Below are 21483 nucleotides of genomic sequence, written 5' to 3' on the forward strand. Positions count from 1 at the left end.
CTATAAATAGCCTCTCTCCAGTGCAGATGGGTTTTGCCACAAAATGAATTCTGACTCCAAAAATCTATGAAAATTGGAGATTTTGAATATCATAATTGAAGACAAAGTACTGCTGACCTGTTTTATTGATAATCACCTCATAATAAATTAACTGAAAGGACTAGTTTTTACCTGGGCTACATGTGGAAATAGCTCTGAAGGAGCTACTATGAAAATCCAAAAGTGGGAGAAAGGAAAGATGTGATTTTAGGGGCACCTACTACAAATGACAACTATGATTTGGTGAATGAGAACAATTATACTACTTCATGCTAAAAGCACATCTACTTTAGGAAAAGACCAATGGGTAATAAAAGGGGAAAAAACAATACGAACAGATGGTGTCCTTACAATAAACGTTAGAAATATTAACTCAGAATTAACCAACCTCACAGCAAAAGTCTATGTAAATAAAACTATGAGTTGAATATTGATTTCTAAAACCAATAAATATTCTAACTTTATGTGGAAAGATGGAAATTTTCTTTTTACCAATAAAAGAAAGGGACTCTCCATCAGAAACTGCCTACCATACAATTATTAGTATATTAGTAATTATTAATCTTCAGGGTGCTCTTTCCAAAAACTAGTAATTCACTCATTTAAAAAAAACGTTACATTGATTCCAAGGATTGCATTTCCTTAATAGAATCTACTATCATCAAGCTGAATGGACAAGCAAATATATGACACTTTTGAGTCACCAGCTTACCTCCTCCCTCCAAGTTCAATAACTCAACTTTAAAAGATTTTTCCAATTCAGGGACAGAATTATCAGTGATGTTAACAGAAATGTATTTGTATCTTTCTCCTGGTTGAAATTCTAAGGTACCAGAAACACTCTGAAATACAAACAAAACATTTATCCATTAGATTATAATTATTCTGAATATTAATGTGCACAATGAGTATTTACTATGTCCCACATTGTTGTAAATACTGAAACAGAATAACATAATAAGAATATAAACCTCAAAGTCCTTAGGTGGATATGGATAGTGTTCAATACAAATTCTAAACAAATATTCTCCACAACTAAATAAAGCAGACAGATTTTTATTTCTCTTGTTTAGCTATTCATCAAAAAGATAGTCAAGGCAAATGAGATATCTGAATATGTGAAAACCACAAATTCCTAAATTAATTCAATGCACATGTCTCTTGACAAGTATATTTAGAGCTATTCAAATTATATCATTGAGTAATGTAATTACTCAGTGCCTAACAACAGCATTTTGGTGTTTTCATTCTGAGAATTTCTCCAAACAATAAATATCTGTCTATTGGGCATTAACATTTTCTTGATTGTACTTGCAACTGCAATTCGTCATACAGATAGATCTCCCATCACAAAAGTTCACATACTACAGGAAAAACAAAAACTTATTTAAATTCAAAGTCTTACGGTCCTTTTTTACTCCCATCTTCATTATCTCTTAAAAAAAAAAACACTGTCCCCTCAAGACATGAGAATACACCTTAAAGTTGTTCAAATTTTTCTAGTGTTAGTTTGCATGGACAAACTATATTACATTCTCAGGAGCTATTAATGGCCTTAAAGCTAAATTAAGAAACCCAAGTACCAATTTACTTATTCATTTATTTACTTTTTAAAAATATTTACCAAATGCACAGCATGTACAATGGCACCATTTTAAATGCGTGGAATTCAAAAATAACCAAGACAAATCTCTAGCGAGATGGAGAAGATTCTATCAGGAATGTTAACTGTGTAATATAATAATTCAAATAGAATAACAACAGCTGTAAAATACATATAGTTTGCTCAAGAAGGAAGTAATTAACTTTGCCTAGAGGGCAATCATCAATAGAGTAATTCTACAAGTGTTAACAACAGAGATAATATTTGACTGTCTAAGGAAACCATCTTTTAACTTGACCTTTGTAATATCCTACACAATTAGCCATTAACTCTCCAGAAATATGTTTTTCTCTGGTATTCCATATCACACTCACCATTTTTCCTTAACTTTCTAACTCATCCTTTTTAGTATTCGTTACTGATTTTAACAGTCTCCTTATGACCTCTAAAAACTGCTGTTTATTAGACTCTCTCTAGACAAGGATACCATAGGCTTAGGCTTTTAATATTATTTATATGCTCCCAACTCTTAAATTCCTCTCTCCAACCCCTATATCTAGACTTAAATCTTAATGCCTACTTCAAAGTTTTCTTATAATTTCTGTCAGAATTTTTAAGTCACAATTTTCCCTTAAAAAAATCTATGCCTTATCCAATCCTCTCCATCGTACTAAATTATATAGCAGCAAGTTGTTCATGCCCAGAACTAGGGGGTCACTTTTGACACCTTCTTCTTTTTATCCTTTACAATAAACAACCTTCACGTCCTGCCATTTCAACTCTGACACACTTCTTGAGACCACCTACTTCTTTACATATACACCATGATCTACCTAGTCCAAAATACTAACACCTTTCGCCTTGTTTAGAAAATGGACTCCTTACTGGCCTTTCTGCATCCAGTGCCTATATCTTCCAATCCATTCTCCCCAGTTCAGTTTCATAATCTTTCATAAATATATAACACCTTTCAATTACTTCTCCTTGCTATTAAAATATAAGGCACAAATATAGCATGAGATCTAAGGCCTAGGAAGATTCAGGCCCTTGTTTACCTTATCTTTTATCATGACACCTATCTGTCCACATTCCAGAAACACTGGTCTTCTTTCTGCTCCTCATTAGGGCCATTTAACCATTTTACTCATGCCATTTTACCATGAGATCTCAGGTAGTTCTTCCCTCCCGCTTCACCTAGTTTGCTAGTTTTCTCCTCTTTAAACTTCAGAGCTCAGCATAAGTATCACTTCCCCAAAAAAAGGCCACCTCCACTACCCTATGTCAATATCCACTTCTCTCCCATAGTACCAAACTTGAACATTTCTGTAACTGTGATTCAGTCATTAATTAGCTATTTAATATCATTCTCAAGAGCTGGGAGTAAGCACCTGGATGGTGGGGACCACGTGTACCTCAATATAAGAGAATAAACTTAAGAACAGTGATATCTGATATGCAATTGTCTCCTCTTCAGTAGAGGATCCCTCCTGGCACTTTCCCTCCTTCCCCGACACTTGCATACTCACACACACAGCCTAAAAAGTCTTGCTTTTATATGCTAATGCAGACCAGAAAGAGCTAACCCATCATAGAGAAGTGAAGAAGTTATCAGGTTTTCAGGGAAAAGCAAAGATTACAGTTCAAAGTGAAAACCAGTGACAAACAGGACATCCAAATACCCTAAAAATCATCAGAAATGTCTTCAAGGGTAGTCTGACTGTCATGAAATATAGGGGCATAGGTTTTGCTTTATTTTGTTTTGGTTATTAAAGAAAATGATAATCCAACTGGAGATTGGGGATTTCCAGAATAACTAGAAATTGGAGACCACCAATATAAGGACTAAAGTATTTCTTTAAGAGAATGCAGAGAATATTAAGCTAAGCTGTAATGTCTTGTGGAATATGTTATATATCAAATTAATTAAAGATACAATAAATGTCAAGGCAAGAGAAATAGAACTTGCCCAAGAAAAAGAGTCTAAGAAAGAAGAAATCTGAGAAAACTTTGCCCACTGGACTACAGCCAAAATTAATTGAATTCAATTAGGCAAGGTTTCTGAGGTTTGAACAGAAAACTATATACAAATTACTGAACTCCAAACCATTGTGCAGGTCTTATTAGGAAGAAGGAGGGAAACTAATATTAAATTTTAAATTTTTTTTTAACGTTTATTTATTTTTGAGACAGAGAAAAGAGCACGAATGGGGGAGGGTCAGAGAGAGGGTGACACAGAATCTGAAACAGGCTCCAGGCTCTGAGCTGTCAGCACAGAGCCTGACGCGGGACTCGAACTCACGGACCGCGAGATCATGACCTGAGCCAAAGTCAGCCGCTTAACCGACTGAGCCACCCAGACGCCCCTAATATTAAATTTTAAAAAGAGGACTCTTTGGGAAAATAAAGTTGTTGAAGGATAGAAAATACATCCTGAGAAGTACAGCCAAGAAGAAATCATGAGCATTTGCTTAATATGAACGAACTGGTGATAATAAGAATAGGCAGCGGTAACAATGTCACTGTGTATGTGCCATGTATAGTACATGACACTTAAAATGCTGCCATCCATCCTCAGAGCAATTCTGCCCAGTAGACATGGTCTCCTCTTAATGATAAGGATACTAAGGTTAGGAAGATTTGAGGCTCCCAAGGTCACACATTTAGAAGACCAGTTGAAACCCAGTCTGGTCCAGCTCAAAATCCCAAGCTTCTGTTTGCCAGTGCCACACTACTTCTCACTTGGAGAATAATATAATTCAAATGGAAAAGACATGGATATACAATTTCTTTACAATTTTGGACCTGTTTGATGGAAGCATACAAGAGGGTTTAAAATGTTTAAGGGACACCTGGGTGGCTCAGTCAGTTGAGTGTCTGACTTCAGCTAGGTCATGATCTCACAGTTTGTGAGTCCAAGCCTCATGTCAGGCTCTGTGCTGACAGCTCAGATCCTGGAGCCTGCTTCAGATTCTGTGTCTCCTTCTCTCTCTGTTCCTCCCCTGCTCATGCACTTGCTCTCTCTGTCAAAAATAAATAAACATTAAAAAAAATTTTAAATGTTGAAGAAAGACGGGTGCCTGCATGGCTCAGTCAAGTGAGTATCCAACTTCAGCTCAGGTCATGATCTTGCAGTTCTTGAGTTTGAGCCCCGCATCAGGCTCTGTGCTGACAGCTCGGAGACTGGGGCCTGCTTCAGATTCTGTGTCTCCCTTTCTCTCTGCCCCTCCTCCACTGGTGCTTGCTCGCTCTCTCTCTCTCTCTCTCTCTCTCCCTCTCTCCCTCTCTCAAAAATATAAACATTTTTTAAAATATTAAAAAAATAAAACGTTTAAGAAATAGAATTTTAAATATATACCCTATATATCAAAATCTGTGACCTTAAAATAAGTAATATAAGTGAACACTATGACAAATATAAGACACAAGAGAAATTATCAGTATGAGAGCTACTTAAGTGTCAGGCGTTAAAGGACTGAAGTACTTGAATTTGTAGAAATCAACAGGCTAGAGAGCAATCCATCAGCGCTTATTTTGCTTGTTGAGTATAACAGGGGACCAGTGCAAGTCTCTTCCACTCCCGCAAGGGAAGGACTGAGTCTCTTTGATAAATATGGCTTCCAAATGATCAAGTGATTTACCTGATAGTCCTCAGGACTAAATGCCGTCAGTGACACCGTCCTAAATTCCGCCAGAACCCTCCCCAGGAGTCCTTGTGCCCGGACGACCAATAGTCTCACTTCTCCATCTTCCTCCTGCACGGTGACGTGAGGCATGCTGCTTGAAGGCAGGGTCATCGCGTCCTCAGGCTCAGGGGGCAGCCCTGTGGAGAACTGCAGCAAGCCTGCAAGACACAGAGAGCCATTCTGACCCCAGTGATCTGTGGAAGAATTTCTTCTGAAACATCTTCAGAATTCATCTGAAACAAACTTGCACAATTATTTTGGCCACCAGAATAAAATTCGGAGGGCTTTCATTTAGAAAGACTTCAGTGAAGATTTGATTAACATGCTTTTGACACAGAATGTGTTAAGTTTTCAATATAAGTTAAAATTTTCTTTGTCTCTACCCAAAGAATCTCTAGAATATTTGAGTCTCTAGAATTCATTCTTAAACTTAGAGCAGAACATGATAAATGCCTCCCTAAAGGATTTGCAACCCATTTAAGAAAAATTTAACTGTAAAATCAGAGTTCAAGAGCCTCTCAGGTTCCCTACACAGAACTGTTACTAGTTTTTCTTGCTTTATGCCCCCCAAAAAACTATTAATTTTCAATATAGAATAACAGTCTCTATTTGTTAGGACGGATATCTGTGATAACTCCACAATTAAGAAAATTATCACTTTGCAGCACAAAAAGAAATTAATATAAACAGACAGTGATAACTTCACTTCTTTAAGACAGTACAATATAAATTACAAAGTATTTCAATTAATTAGTTGTTAACATATCACTAGAAGATAATTTTTTAAATAAAAAAATTTTGAAAGCCATGAATGAAAGTACTTTTTTTGTTTTAAATAATCCTGTATATACCTTTCAAAATATATTTGTAAACTTCAGAAATTGATCTTTGTATTTTCTTTTATAAACAATGTCCCTCAAAATGGCAGCTTAGAATTTCAAGAGCCCACAAGTTAGAGGACCCAAAGGAGTTCAATTGCAATCATTTGCAAAATCTCCCTTCAGAAGTTCTTAACTAGACCAAATATACCCGGAGAAGAGAGCATTCTTCTTCCAGGAGGGCTTGGTTACCATATGGGTGATCACTAGCTTTGATGGTGATATCTGTTGTTTCCTTTTCAGGGTCTATGCTTGCACCACTGGTGGGGATGGATCCCAGCTTCCCATCTCCAGGAATTGCAGAAACCAGCGTCACACGGAAATACTCATTAAGCTCAGGAATATCATCATCAAGAACATATATATTCAGAACCTATAAATGTAAAAATCCAGAGGCATGAAGCAATGAGGCATACAGAAATGACTTACCACTTACCAGAAGAAAAGAAAATAGCCAATTAAGTTATATTTAATTGAAGTTACTATGTAACATGATCCACTTCCTTTTTAAAAAATGTTTATTTACTTTTGAGGGAGAGAGAGACAGAGAATGCAAGCATGCATGCACAGGTGACCAGGGGAGGGGCAGAGAGAGAGGGAGGCAGAGAATCCCAAGCAGGCTCTGTATTGACAACACCTAACATGATCCATTTATTAAACATTAAAACACAGACAGAGAAGGACCAGAGAAGTGAATTCTTAAACAATAATGGGTGTCGAGTATGAACACTTTCTGTCTAAAAATATCATATTGAGGGGCACCTGGGTGGCTCAGGTGAGTGACCGACTCTTGATTTCAGCTCAGGTTGTGACCCCAGGGTCAGAGGATCATGCCCCACGTTGGGCTCTGCACTGAGTGTGGAGCCTGCTTGGGATTCTCTCTCTCCTTCTGCCCCTCTTTCCTGCTCACATTCTCTCAAATAAAAAAATAAGTAAAATAAAATAAATAAAATGAAAATACCATATTGATGTATTAACATCATACCATACATGACATATTAATGTATCAATGTAATATCATATATTGCTTGTACCAACGACAGTGGTATGACCAACCTCAGGGTACAAAGTTCATAAATAAGGAACTGCATGTTATCTGATGGGATGTGCAGGGGGCAGTTGAACGGACAACATATACATGTCTAGTTCCTGCCTAAGGAACACCTGACATTCTTAGTAGTAGAATTTTTAAAAAGAGATTCAAAATGGACTTTGAAAATCTGGTGTAAGTAATCTTTCCAAAAAAGTAGCAATAACTCAAGCCAAGCTCTACAAAATTTAAGTCAAAATCTGAAGTGAAAAAACAATTCCCCTCCCTTTATTAACTGAATAAGCATGCCGTGACACCCACAATGTGCCAAGATTGGAAAATGCCCCAATCCCAAAGAGGCTCACGGGCTATTGTAGGAAAGAGATGACAAGGAAAACATTTAAAACAATGTAAACTGCTAGTTAGTAGGTTACTGGTCTGGTTTTGAATCATTAAATATAGTTATTATAGTATTTAATATATTCCATATATTAAAAATGTAACAAGATATTAATTGATCAAATGCAATGTAAAATGTCATAATAGGGTTATGCACAAAGTACACATAAAAAGAACAACCAACTTTACCTACTAACGATTTTACAACAGACACGTTTTAAGTGTCTTAATGTGTTAGTTGTGGTTGTAAATAATAATGGGAAGGACATTCCGAGTAAAAGAAACAGCACTTGTAGAGGGAGCCGGTGTGAAAGAATAAGGCATACAGGGAAACTGAAATTAGACCACCATCACTGGTGTGGGAGATAAGGCTAGACAGATAATTAGCTCAGTTCAAAGGGACCTTTTATGCTAACACTAAAAACAATTTTGACTCTCAGGCCCACAGCACCAGCAGGATGGGCAAGATGGAAGTGCCATATTCAGTACAAGAAAGCCCAGTTGGGCAGAGCCCTGAAGGCCAATACTTTTGAAGACACGACCCGTGAAAAGGGAGGTGTGCTGGAAAAAAGGGGTCGGAGCCAAACAGCCAAATTCTGCCATCAGGAAGTGTGTCAGGGTGTAGCTGATCAAGAATGGCAAAAAAAAAAAAAAAAAAAAAAAAAAAAAAAAATCACAGCCTTTGTATCCAAAGATGGTTGAATTTTATTGAGGTAAGAGTTTTAGTCTATTGTAGTTTCTGTTCTTAAGATATTTTCTCCCAGTTTTTTTATATAACAAACGGGTATTTTTAGTGATAGTTGCTGACACCAGAAGTAAACTGTTGATTCTGTTCCAGGAAAATGACGAAGTTCTGGTTGTTGGATTTGGTCACAAAGGTCATGCTGTTGGTAACATTCCTGGAGTTTGTTTTAAGATTGGTGAAGTAGCCAGTGTCTCTCTATTGGCCTTACACAAAGAGAAGAAAGAAAGACCAAGATCATAAGTTTTGATGGTGAAAACATGACAGTAATAAATTTTCAAATGCCAAAAAAAAATTGGGACTTCATTCCACAGGCAGTGGAGAGAACAGAAGAATCATAAGCAGGAAACGGACAAAATGAGAATTTTGTTTTAGACTCAGTACCAGGGCAGAGTGTAAACAGAGTGGACAGGGCAAGAAAGGATGCTAGGGGCTGAGACAGGAGGTGAATGATGAGAGAGAATGAGATTCTGAATAATGCAGTGACAGTGGAGATGAAGAAAAACAGATGGATTTGAGATTTGTTCTAGAGATAGAAGACCCAGACCCTGATGACTCACTTAGCATAGCAAGTGGAGAACAGAAAGGAATGAAGAGGCCTTCCTGGTTTCTCCCAGAAAGAAGGGTGACAACATTCTGACAATGCACTCTCACTCCAAATGCAATCTCCAAAGTACTAATCTTTGGGCTAAAACCATTTGGAGGACTTTTTTTTAATGTAGTTTTTCTTAAGAGTTTGATTTAGCAGGTCTGAATTTGGTTTTAATGTTCATTTTAATCAAAATTTTAAATAAGAAATTAACATATGGCACAGCCAAAATACTCAAGGGGAAGGGCAAAAATGATACCTACTACCCAAATCATGTCATTGTTCCTAAACTAAAAATAACAATATGCAGTCTGAAGATTTCAGATATCTTGCCCCTACAAAGCAAAGCTAACAAATGTTGCTATAAAAAGTAACACCAAAACATCACCATGTCTTACAAAGCCAGATTAAGTGGTTGGTGTAGATCTAGCAGACATCGTATTATAAACCAACCCCACTAGTCAATGTTACTACTTTGCAATAAAGATCACTTATTGCTTAAAGAAACTAAAAATTATAGAAGAAAATATTTTAAATATAACTTCACAAGAGCTTATTTTCCAGAATCTGATTAACTCTTAGCTCTTCCAAAATGTGTTTATAAAACAATGGTTTCTGGTTATATTTTCACTTCATAGTTGGTAAATTTCCCAAGGAAAATCTGGGGGATCAACTCTGTTTTCCAAGTAGAAACATAAATAAGTGACTAAATGCCACCATTATTACTTGAGTAAAAAAAAAAAGAATACTTTAAATCCAGAAAAGTAGTGAAAAAGACAACATCAGATTAAAATACAGTTCTTTAAATAGCATTGTTAGCCTTATGAAAACTTGCTTAGTTTTCATAATTTTCCTCACTTTACCAAAGAATCAGCAAAATATTTACCATGGATCTATCTGCAGCCTGTTATTGGAGAACTTTTGTTATAAACAATTTAATCTCCTTCTTCCCCAAATTATAGAGATTTGATCATTCTTTAGTGTTAACTCTTTAAATCTTAAGCATATTTTAAGTCTTCCCTCAATTTTATCTTTTCCAACCAATTAACTCCTAAATCCCTTAGATATTTCCTCAAAGATTATATTTGCAAGCCTTAAGTTATTTTACTATGTATCATTAATGACATATAAGCTACTTACATTTTTAATGAAAAATTATACTGATGTGAATATTCTAACATGGTAGACTAGAAGAATGTTTTAAAAAATTCTGATAGAGGGGGTGCTTGGTGGCTCAGTCAGTTGGGCATCCAACTTCGGCTCAGGTCACGATCTCACAGCTCGTGAGTTCGAGCCCAGCATCGGGCTCTGTGCTGACAGCTCAGAGCCTGGAGCCTGTTTCAGATTCTGTGTCTCCTTCTCTCTCTGCCCCTGACCTGCTTGTGCTCTACCTCTCTCTCTCAAAAATACATAAACATTAAAAAAAAATTTTTAATTCTGGTAGAGGACACAGTCTCACCTCGATGTCACTTACAAGAAGTGCCATTTATTTCTGGAGCACCTATTCAGAAATGAGACGATAGTTCATGGAAAGTTTTGATAAAACTTGAGATCACTTGTACTTTCAAAACAAAGAAAAACTACCTCATTTTTTCCATGTTTAAAAACAAAGTGAGATTATAGTTATAAGAATTCCTCATTGGCTGATTAGAAGAGTACCATTAAGATCGCTGCAGTTTCCCATTGTATCAGTAGTAATAACAACAACAACAACAACAACAAAAAACCCACAATGACAAACCTTCAAGTTATACCATTTTTATTATACAGGAATTAAAGAAGATATAAAACTATAAAACTATAATAATACTATAATCATTCAAAACCTTTAGTTTTTATTTTGCATAAATAAATTAAAAAAACATTTTAGACCATGATATTTACCTAATTACCTGAATACTTTACATCGCTTAAACAGCAAGAAGTTGCAAATAAGTTACAGAACAAACAGGAAAAGCTTTCCAGGAGACTTTCAAGGAAACAAGGTAGGGTTTACCTCAGATCTCTGCCAAGGAAGGAACGTGATAGTTCCACTGGCATTAGCAAAATCATCAACAAGGTAATTAATGCCTTCAGATTCGATCTGTGAGATGGTATAAAAAACATGCACATAATCCAGAGCTCCTCTGGTTCGTTCCACCACACATGAAATGGTGGATCCCTCCTCTGCAATCTGAAATTGAGCATAAATTATTTATAAACACATACCGATTTAAGTCAGTGATAAAATTATAATGCTTTCATGTAATTACCATAAACTTAATTCTGTAACTTTCTAACACTGTGAGGAAGCTTCTCCATTCCTCCAGACATAGTTATGACTGCTAAGAAATACTCAAAACCATGCATTTTTGTCTCACACTTTTAGAGATTTTATAAAAATACAAAAATGCAAAATATGAAAATTACAACAATTATAATCAGTTAACTGTACATGTAATTCATTCATTGATACTTCATATATGCCAGCCACTTTTCTGCATGCTATGGTACAAAACATCTATCAAAAAAAATTTATCCGACAGTCTCGGATAAATCTAAAAAGAAAGACAAACTCAAAGTTTTAGAAGTTGAACACGGACAAGCCAAATGGGGAATAGAAGTGTGGGGTAGAGGGTAGAAAATGACATGAGGGAGAACATTCTAGGCATGGACATAAAAAGTAATAGAGTGGATTTTATGAAATCATTCTGAGGACAGCACAAAGTGACAAGTGGCGAGAGCCTTGAGAAACGTCTGGTGGGAAGACAAATGTCAGGTCAAGGAGGGCATTTTCTATTATGCTCAATATTTTTTGATAGTCATATATACATATGTATACATATATACATGTATACACATGTCTGTATGTATTTTTCATATGGAAAATATTTTTATCTAAACACTTAAGATAAATGCTTAAAAATTACATGAAGTTAGATCTTTTAGAATAAAGTCTTGATGCTCTTAAATTCTCAGTCTTTTAATTCAATTTTATTTTTATGTTAGCAAGCATATATACAATTCATAGAAAAAAGAACCAAAACTAAAGGAATAGAACTCAAAATACAAGTTCTAATTTAGATGATGTCACTCTTTTTCATGTCAATCATGATCACCTCTGTCAGCATAAGATAGAGTCATTTTGGTGCCAACACTGGGGCTGGAAAGAAAAGATTTAAAATGTATTCACAAAAAGGCAATAGTCAACATAGTTATCAATGAGTGTGGAAGCACCAAGAAATCCTGAGTTTCACCAACCATCAATACCTCTGCTTCAAAGGGTAACAGCAACCCTAGTGCCTCATAGTAAATAAGACTAAGCATTTCTGGGACAATACTATAATTCTTTTATTTGCCTGCAGGCCCCCTGGAATGAGAAGCCCAAAACTACAGGTGATTGTTCAGCAGAGCCTCCAGTGCGACTCCTGGTGGACAGCCCCTCACCCAGACAGAGCCAGAACTTATAATCCAGCAGAACCTAAAGCATGAGAATGAGAAACACAAATTCTAGCAATTGGTGACTGGGAGTGATGGAGACAGGGCCACTCTTACTTTCTACCTCTTGTCTCCTGAGCCCATGTAGCCTAGGTACTGTGGACACTGACCAGTTATCAGCCACTGGATACATACTAGATCACCCCCACCCTACAAGATGTGGTCCTTGAGATGGCACCTTAGCTGAGTCTTTATCAGGCCATCCCATTATTGTAGTAAGCCAGCTGATTCAGGTGATGTGGTTTATAGTAAGGGCAGGGAATCCTAGGACTGTGTGCCCACTGTTACACCTCCTTCACATAAAACAAGTCCCTCTGAGGCAGGCTTCCCAGTGGACACAGCAGGCATTTTTTCAGCCTTCAGATGATGGTCTGGTAGATCTACTAAGAACATAAACTCATTAGGTAAGTATTAATTCCAATAATAATTCCAATATAATAATAATAGAACTCCAACATTAATTCCAATATAATAATAATAATAACAATAATAACAACAACAATAACTCATTAGCTAAGGTAAGTATTAATTCCAGTAATTACTCACTCTGGAGTAAAACAGCCAGATTGGGATCAAGCTACCACTAAAGAGCTTATTGGAAAGCAACTACCTTTGGTCTTTGCTGCTTGCTATTTGGGCATTCAGCAGCGAGAGTTTCTAGATCCATCTTGTTAAGAGGGAGCTCATAATGGGGTGGCTCAGTTGGTTAAGCATCTACTCTTGATTTCATCTCAAGTCATGATCTCATGGTTCGTGGGATTGGGTCCTGGTTCATTGGATCGAGTCCTGGTTGGTGGGATCGGGCCCCACACCAGGCTCTGAACTGACAGCATGGAGCCTGCTTGGGATTGTCTGTCTCTCTCTCTCAAAATAAATAAATAAACTTAAAAAAAAATAAGAGGGAGCTCATGCTGTCTGGCACATGCATAGCCTCGATTCCTGCCATCACTCTGTTAATGGCACTGTGCTGGCAGTGAAGAGTCTAGTTGACATCCAGTGGATGCCTCATCCTAATTTCCCAGTTGTTGAGAGTCTTTTGGGAAATGTCCCCTTACACTTAGTGCCCATATCCTTCTATCTATTAACATGACTCTTCCCCAAATTTTCTTGTCTCTAGTCTTGATGAATTTAAGTCCCTGCCAGACCACTATGTCATTAGCACTGCTCAAACATGTACTTCATAACTTCAGACCATTTCTCCCTCCACATAAAATGACTAGCTAAGTGGGCTGGCTGTTTACTGCTCTGTCCTCATCCTTCAGAGCCACTCCTGAATGGAGCAACAGAGTGGTGGTAGCCCACTTTCAGCAAGCACCAATACATCAAGACACGTCAGGCTTGTGTAAAGCAGGCTTGATCTTTCCACCTCCAACAGTTAGTTACAGGCTTTACAGTAAAGGTCAAAGAGTTGACTGTTAAATATGCTCAGTTTGAAATGTCTACTACATATCCAAGAGATGTGTCAAGTGAGCAGCTAGAAAAATGAGTCTGGAATTTTGGGGAGAGGCCAGGATTGACATTATAAATTTGGGAGGCATCAACATATAAATGGTATTTAAGGCCACATACAAATGGTATATACATATAACATTATATAAATGCTACTTAAAGACTGGAAGAGATGACAAGAGAAGTAACTATAGATGTAAAGAAAAGGATCAAGTATGGTCAGTTATGCTATAACACTGGTTTTGAAATCATAAAACTATTCCAATGCAACTGACCTATCAGAGAGCATAATGTGAATAATCCATAATCTGTTATGTGGACTTCACATTTGCTTATGTGATTTCATCTATAAGAAACATGGTGAACACAGAAAACTGCGCTGACCTGAAACAAGTCATGTAGAAACACAAACACCCCTGAAACATCAGCTGCCTCAGTGCAACACGTGTGTTGCTAGCCACACTTAACTGCATCTAATGTGGCAACTTTCCCTTGGATGTCAGATAACCTTCCTCTCACTTCACAAGAATACACAACCTGCAACTGTGTACTGCTTGCTTCTTCAAGCAAACAAGGGTTTTTCCCTAGGTATACACCATATTTCTTGTAGTATATGAGTATTTCACATTTATTGTGTGAAACTTTTTTTATTGATTCCCTATCTTTCTTTTTACATGCCACTGACCAAGTTTTTGAGTAGTGTTCTCCTAACCCATCATTTCCTTAAGTTCTGTGTTTTCCTCATCCAGTTTGGCATACTGCAGTGATTTTTAGGAGCCCATCTACCACATGATGGAAGAACTGACTGCTCTGAAGGTGGGGCGCTCCAATCCTGAGGCTGGAGAGAAGGGGAAACAGAAGAGACACCCAAGTGCTCAATACGCATCTAATTTAATTCCCACCTGCCACCTAGACATTTACATCAGCATTTTCATCACAGCCACTGGTATATAAATGTGTGATGAAAAGAGTATATGGCTTTAAGGTCAAACATTCCTAAGCCTCTTCACGCTACCATTTATCAAACATCTCAGTCTCAGTGATTTCTTCTGAAAATGAGTATCATAATGTCTAATGGATCTGGGTGATTAAACAAATGTCTTAGAAGGTACCTACAGGAATATATTAAGTACTGAAAATTTTTTATATTTTTTCTCCTTAACAAACATACAGATACATACACAATTCCAAAAAAAAAAAATGCTACATTCCCATTTTATCAAGAAATATATATGCTTACGTATTGAAAAAAGTAAATCCCTATACATTTTGATTCCTATCACAATGGGAACACATTTGCCCCAAATTTTAACCAGAATGAACACTCTGAATAAGCTAAATAAATAAGCCATTAATCCCAACATACGAATTTCATATTAATAATTATCCCAACATATGAATTAATTAATCCCAACATATGAATTTCAAATTTTCCCTTTTTAGCAGGAGACAAAAATGAAATGGATCCAAAGATGCACTCAGGACTCTGACATATTTCCTTACAACTACTTACTTACTAAGTCTAAGAGCATTACCAGGCAGCACCCAGGACTAAGAAAGGAGCTTTTTACTTGTAGGAATCACACAGGGAAAAGCTATTTAACCATGCTTTCATTTGGTAAAGCCCTAATCAAAATCTATCAGCTACTATTTTCAGGGGTTTTTTTTTTAAAGAAAAGGCTATCCATATTAACAATTTATTCAATAAAGTAAACTATAAATCTCCAGTTAGGGAAGAAACTTCAAATGTCAAAGGTCCATAAAAAAATCACCTCGGATGCTTGGTAAAAATCCATTTTTCATACTTATGAATTTACAGACAAATGACACAATGTCTGAGATTTGCTTTAAAAATGACTTCAGCCCAAAACAAGGAGATGAAATTGGCCAAAGTCTGATAAATGTTGACGCTTAGGTGGTGGGTCACTGGGGTTCATTATTCTGTCTTCTCTTATTTTTATGTATGTATGATATTTTCCATTTAAAAAGATTTTTTAAGTTCAGGGTTTTGATTCCCATCTCATCTCCCTGCCAGAGATTCTGATTCAGAAATGGAGTCCTCAATCAGGAATGTGCCCAGGAATACGCATTAGACATTTCTTATTAAGGTCATCGTGCGCAATCCCTGGGAAATACTGAACCAGATGAAGGAATTATTAATACCAGAAAATAATGAAGATATGAGAATAAACAGTTAAAATAGTTTTTCTATTAAAATATTCAACTAACTGACTTTGGAATCAGGATACGAGCAAACGTTTAGGCCAGTATACGAGAAGCATAACATCAAGAAGTAATCATCAAAAACCACCATCACTCAGTTTTTCACAATAAACAGCAGTAGCCACTACTATTTCCTCTTTTGAATCAGAAATGTGCTCAATCTTCAGAACTACAGAAGAGTAATTATAAAGGTTAACAACCAGAAAAGTTTTTGAAACATATTTTCCCAGAAAAAAATAATGCACTGAGCCATAATTTGGCTTTCTGTATTGGAGTAGAAGATTAAAGCTAACACCTAATAATTACACATCCAATTAATTTTTTATTTTGTTTCACACTTGGGTGAAGATCTATGATATCAGATTATATCAATATCACTTATATCTAAAGGAATCTATTCACATAACATATGGCAGGCACTTAAAAAGAAACACAGTCCAAGTTAAATAATATTCTCAGTTTTACAAAGATCCTCTCAAAATATCTCTAAATCTATTCTTAGGCTGAGTTCATAAATATAAAATTTAATCCAAGTATTAGTTATAAAAATAAAATAATGAGACTAGGAAGTTCTATGAATCATTATGAAAAGTAATCTCATTACTTTATAATTATCTGATATACAAGACTGTAGGACATACAAAAATAGTGCCAAAATAAGGTGCAGAGAAAGTAACATTAAAGAATACACAGAATACCAAAATACGGGTGGAAAACATGAGAATGTGGTTGCTATGCTACAGATCCAACAAAACTCAGTCATCTGTTCAGTATAGACACCACCTGGAATACAGAGAACTAGTTGGCATGGCCCCATCAGGGCTCTCCACTACATACAGGTTTATTCATTCTTTCAATTACAATTTATTAAGCACCTGCTACTTAGTAAAAACAAGATGGCATACCAGGCTAGGCAGTAACAAATCACAAAATAATTATGATCTCTTTCAATATGCCAAGTATAGACCATGTCATGTTCTACATTTTTTCATTATTTAAGATGTGATTATACTTTCATTTTAACTTTCATATTATTTTATTTCATATGAATCTATGAAAATGTAAAAGCATAACATAACTCATAGAGAAGTCTTTAAAGATCGCTATTGCCTTCAACATTTTTGAAGGGATAAGAAAAAAATTAACTTTTCAATGTCACCACAATAACACAATAGAGAAGAATCTACGGAAGTGACAGTGGTTTTTATTTCTAAAAATGAAGCAAATAGCCATAAAATTTAAACCCTGCAGACAATTCCAAGCATAGAATAAACCAGGGGTTCTCACATAATTTTGTTTCATTAATTCCTGAACACTCATAAAAATTTTTAAGAACCCCAAGGAGCTTTTAGCTTATGCTAGTGAAATCTGCTGATATTTACCATTTTACAAATTAAAATTGAAAAGAATTTAAATATTGATATAGCAACTCATTTTAAAATAGCAATAATAAACTCATTACGTGCTAACATAAGCAACATATTTTATGTGAAACAACTGTATTTTCCAAAACAAAAGAAATTAGTGACAGAGGGGCATTGTTTAAATTTTTGTAAATCTCTTTTAATGTCTAGCTTAATGGAAGACAGCTAGACTCTCATATCTCCTTCTGCAATCAATTTCTCTGTTGCTACTTGTTATTTTGGTTGAAATATATGAAAATAGCCATCCTCACACAGATATGTAACTGGGAAAGGAGGAGGATTTAAACAGTCTTGGCAGATAGTTACGGATATTCCTCCTCCACATTATACCAATTTGACAAGTGGTAGTTTCTTAGAGTTGAGTTGCAAATGTAAAATCGTACTCTAATACATTAGAACCCATTGATCTACCTGCACTTTGAATTACAACTTCAGCAAGCAATCAATTAGTATTACTGATGATGATAAAAATACTTCATATTACTCCTTAGGAGAAATATGAAAAGATGAAAAAAAGATGAAAAGATGAAAGAATTCTATACTTATAGTCTTAATAATTTCAGAAACGCAAATTCTATAATATTCCTGAGATTCCAATGTTCTTTTAGACTCAACACTTCCCTTTACTGTCTAAATTTTACTCTTTCCAATATAGATATATTCTATTTCTCTCTCCTTTGGGCTTGGAGAATGTTTTCTTTTTCTTTCCAGAAGTTCTAATAGTATACATGTTGCGGCTTACATTGCGAAGTTCTCTCTTCTCCAATTAAAGACTTGACTGGTCCTGTTCAAATTTTGAGATTTCTATGAACAGGCAAAGCTATATAACTAAGTGGGGGCAAACCCACACCAATGCAATCTATCAGTGGGACTTGTAAGACAAGCCAGCATTGAAAACTCCAGCATTGAAAACTCACTATCATAGCCCACAAAGCCAGAAAAACAATCAAAAACTATTCCTCACTTGGGGCAGATTTTTAACATTTATGTATTTTTTTTCCAGTTTGGTTGTTTATGCAGCTAACTGAACCTAAACGTGTTTGTTGTTTGAAGTATATGCCTTTTTAGGTCTTAATTACTAGAATACATTCGTAAATTCAACAAAGACGTATTAAGTACCTACTATAATCCATTCTAGGTGTTGGGAGATACAATAATGAACAATAAGACCTTATTACACTCAGGGTTCTTTCATCCATATGGTGGAAAGGGCTAGCCAATAAATATATGAACTTATAAATAACAAAGGGAATTTAAGAGTGTAATAAATATTATAGAAAAATTAAAACTAGGTGAAGGGATGGAGAAAAACTGGTTGGGAGAAGGAAGGGGGGGCTACTTTAGATAAGAAAGTCTTCACTGAGAAAAGGTCTTAAAACTGAGATTTGAATGACTGATTCTGAAGATCTAGAATGGGAGTGTTCCAAATAGAGAGGCTACAAAGCCCTGATGCCCAGAGACTGTAATTGAAGCAGGCAAGTGTGACTGAAACATACTGATCAAAGAGGAGTCTGACCAACATACTGACCAAGAAGCTAGAGCCATAGGCAGGTGCTGAGTCATAAAAGGAATTAAAGGGAAGCTGATTTTACATGGTACCCTAATGGTTCTCACGGTCTGATGGAAGCGACCTGTCTTTTTAAAAATAGAGATGATAATATTAAAAACACAGGGGGAAAGACAAAGGTTAGAAGTCACAAGACAGATTCAAATTTCAGTTCTTCCCACTGTATCTTAGAAGAAAAAAAAGTAAAACTCATATTTATTTAGTGTTGGTAACTGCCAAGCCTTGAACCAGGTATTTGATCCTGTCTTATTTAATTCAAGTTAGGTTATTTTTTTCAGGTCCTCTAACCCTCAGTTCTTAACCTTATTGGGTGGTGAGAATAATAATTAATATTTGTTGCCACTGTATTATGGATTGTCAGAAAGGCATATCAAAAACTTAACATGTAAAATTCTTTAATGATTGAATATCTATTTAAAACTATTATCATTATAGGGACGCCGGGGTGGCTCAGTCCATTAAGCATCTGATTTCGGCTCAGATCATATCTCACAGTTCACAAGTTCGAGCCCTATGTAGGTCTCTGCACTGACAGCTCAGAGCCTGGAGACTGCTTCAGATTCCATCTCTCCCTCTCTCTTTGCCCCTTCCCCACTCATGCTCTCTCTCTCTCTCTCTCAAAAATAAACATTTAAAAAACATTTTTAAGTATTATCATTATAGATAAACACAATTCTTTTTAAATTACAGATTTGTATGACATTTCTCCTCCTTAGTCTAAGATATTCTGGTATTTCTGGTATAGAAAAAGCCCACTATTTGAAGATCTCTTATGATTATCACCAAACTAAAGAGCTGAGAAGGGCAGTAAGACACTCCTCTGAGAGCTAGGCTCCCCAATTTGAGCTAAATCGGGCCTATGACCAGGAGACTGCTTTTCACCTGGTATTAATTCATGGTTTTCTTAATTGCTTCAATTTACAAAAAAGCCCTTCTAAATCTACAAGCATCAACTTGCAAAGGAAAAGACTCTTGTTACTTGGCATCCTTTCATGGGCATGGAGCTGTTGTTGTCACAGTCAACACCTGTGAAGTGGTGTCATGAGATCTCACATTACTGAACAGGAAACCAAGATGATTAGAGATCTTTGAAAACCTGGAAAGAACTGATAAGGACAATAAAACAGCCTAATGAATTAAAGCTGGCCAAGAAGGGTGATAAGGAAGGCATTACACCCAACATGGAAGAATGTTGTAACTACTCACACATACATTTCACATGTGGAAAAAAAAACTCAAAAAATCATATTTTAATAAAGTTTCAATTACTATTATTCATAGAAGCTTTCAATATGTATTATTTCATTTACCTATGTAGTATCCAAACAGTAGACAAAGTACATTACATGTGGAGTATTCTGGGCCTTCTGTGAAATACATTAACTTTACAGATAATTGCTCAAGTTTCATTTGTTAATTTCTTATTACTTCTATCAGCTGATAAAGCTTCTAATTCAAACTGTGAACTTATAAAAGCAAGGACCTTATACTTTACTTTTGCAACCACTTGTTCTAGCATACTTCTGGGCTTAGAGTAGATACTTAAGCACATTTACCAAATGAAAGAAAGGCTACCCCCAAACAAATCTACCTACAGTGAACTTTTAACTCCAAAATCCCCCAAGCGCACTACTTACCTCTGGGATACAAGTTCCTGTGAAACCAAACAAGCCATTGGCGTTGTCACTTTTTTGTATTATTAATCTTGCTGTAGTATTCTCTTCAGAAATGCGAGCTCCTCCATATACAGAGACTAGTTTAAGAATGAATAATTCCTCTCCCTCCTCTTCATTATCATCTCTTGCAGAAATAATGAATGATTTGTTAGTTTCTCCTTGTCGGAACTCCAGATATCCAGAAACAGGATGTAAATCACTCTTGGCTGGCATAGCATGAAGTTCATAAATTTCTTCAACAGTCAGTTTCCGCTCATAGGACCTCACATCCTGCATCAAACCTGTAAATCTGTCATTGCCATTCATTCCTGCCCCAATCCTCAGCATTCCAGGCCCTGCAATTAGAAATGGGTTTAAACACGACAATATCCACTACTATCCTGTACCAAATTACAAAGTGTGATTCAGAAAGTGGAACAATTTTGTTAAGAGGTTTTATTAGATAAATAAAATACATAAAGCAAATATAATCAAATGAAAGCTCTTTTCTGATATGAAAACAGAATCTAATTGCTGGGATGTAAGATATGTTACACTAAAGGATATCTTGTACGTGTGTGTATATATGTGTGTGTATGTGTTTATGTATATGTGAGTGTATACTTATATAGATTTTTCTTCCAGAAAATTTTAAAATCTCTTGCACATCTAAGAATGGAACAATTCAGTCACAATTTTTTTAACTGTTTCTATTACTGTTGTTT

At 35.9% G+C, this 21483-nt stretch overlaps 1 protein-coding gene across 9 annotated transcripts in view; it reads right to left on the minus strand.

Annotated features, from left to right (window-relative positions):
- The window catches only part of ADGRV1 (adhesion G protein-coupled receptor V1), a 590892-nt gene that overhangs the window by 461218 nt on the left and 108191 nt on the right, over nt 1-21483 (minus strand). For all 9 annotated transcript variants that reach the window (XM_053907199.1, XM_053907200.1, XM_053907201.1 and 6 more), the window contains 5 exons: nt 20741-21114; nt 10960-11136; nt 6396-6576; nt 5281-5483; nt 752-881 (listed from right to left, as the gene is read on the minus strand). In XM_053907199.1, the coding sequence (XP_053763174.1) occupies nt 752-881; nt 5281-5483; nt 6396-6576; nt 10960-11136; nt 20741-21114 (1065 nt within the window). The remainder of the gene's footprint in view (nt 1-751; nt 882-5280; nt 5484-6395; nt 6577-10959; nt 11137-20740; nt 21115-21483) is intronic.

The sequence above is a fragment of the Panthera pardus genome, unplaced genomic scaffold (assembly GCF_024362965.1).
Source record: "Panthera pardus isolate Hobbes unplaced genomic scaffold, ASM2436296v1 HiC_scaffold_2, whole genome shotgun sequence".
NCBI lineage: Eukaryota > Metazoa > Chordata > Mammalia > Carnivora > Felidae > Panthera > Panthera pardus.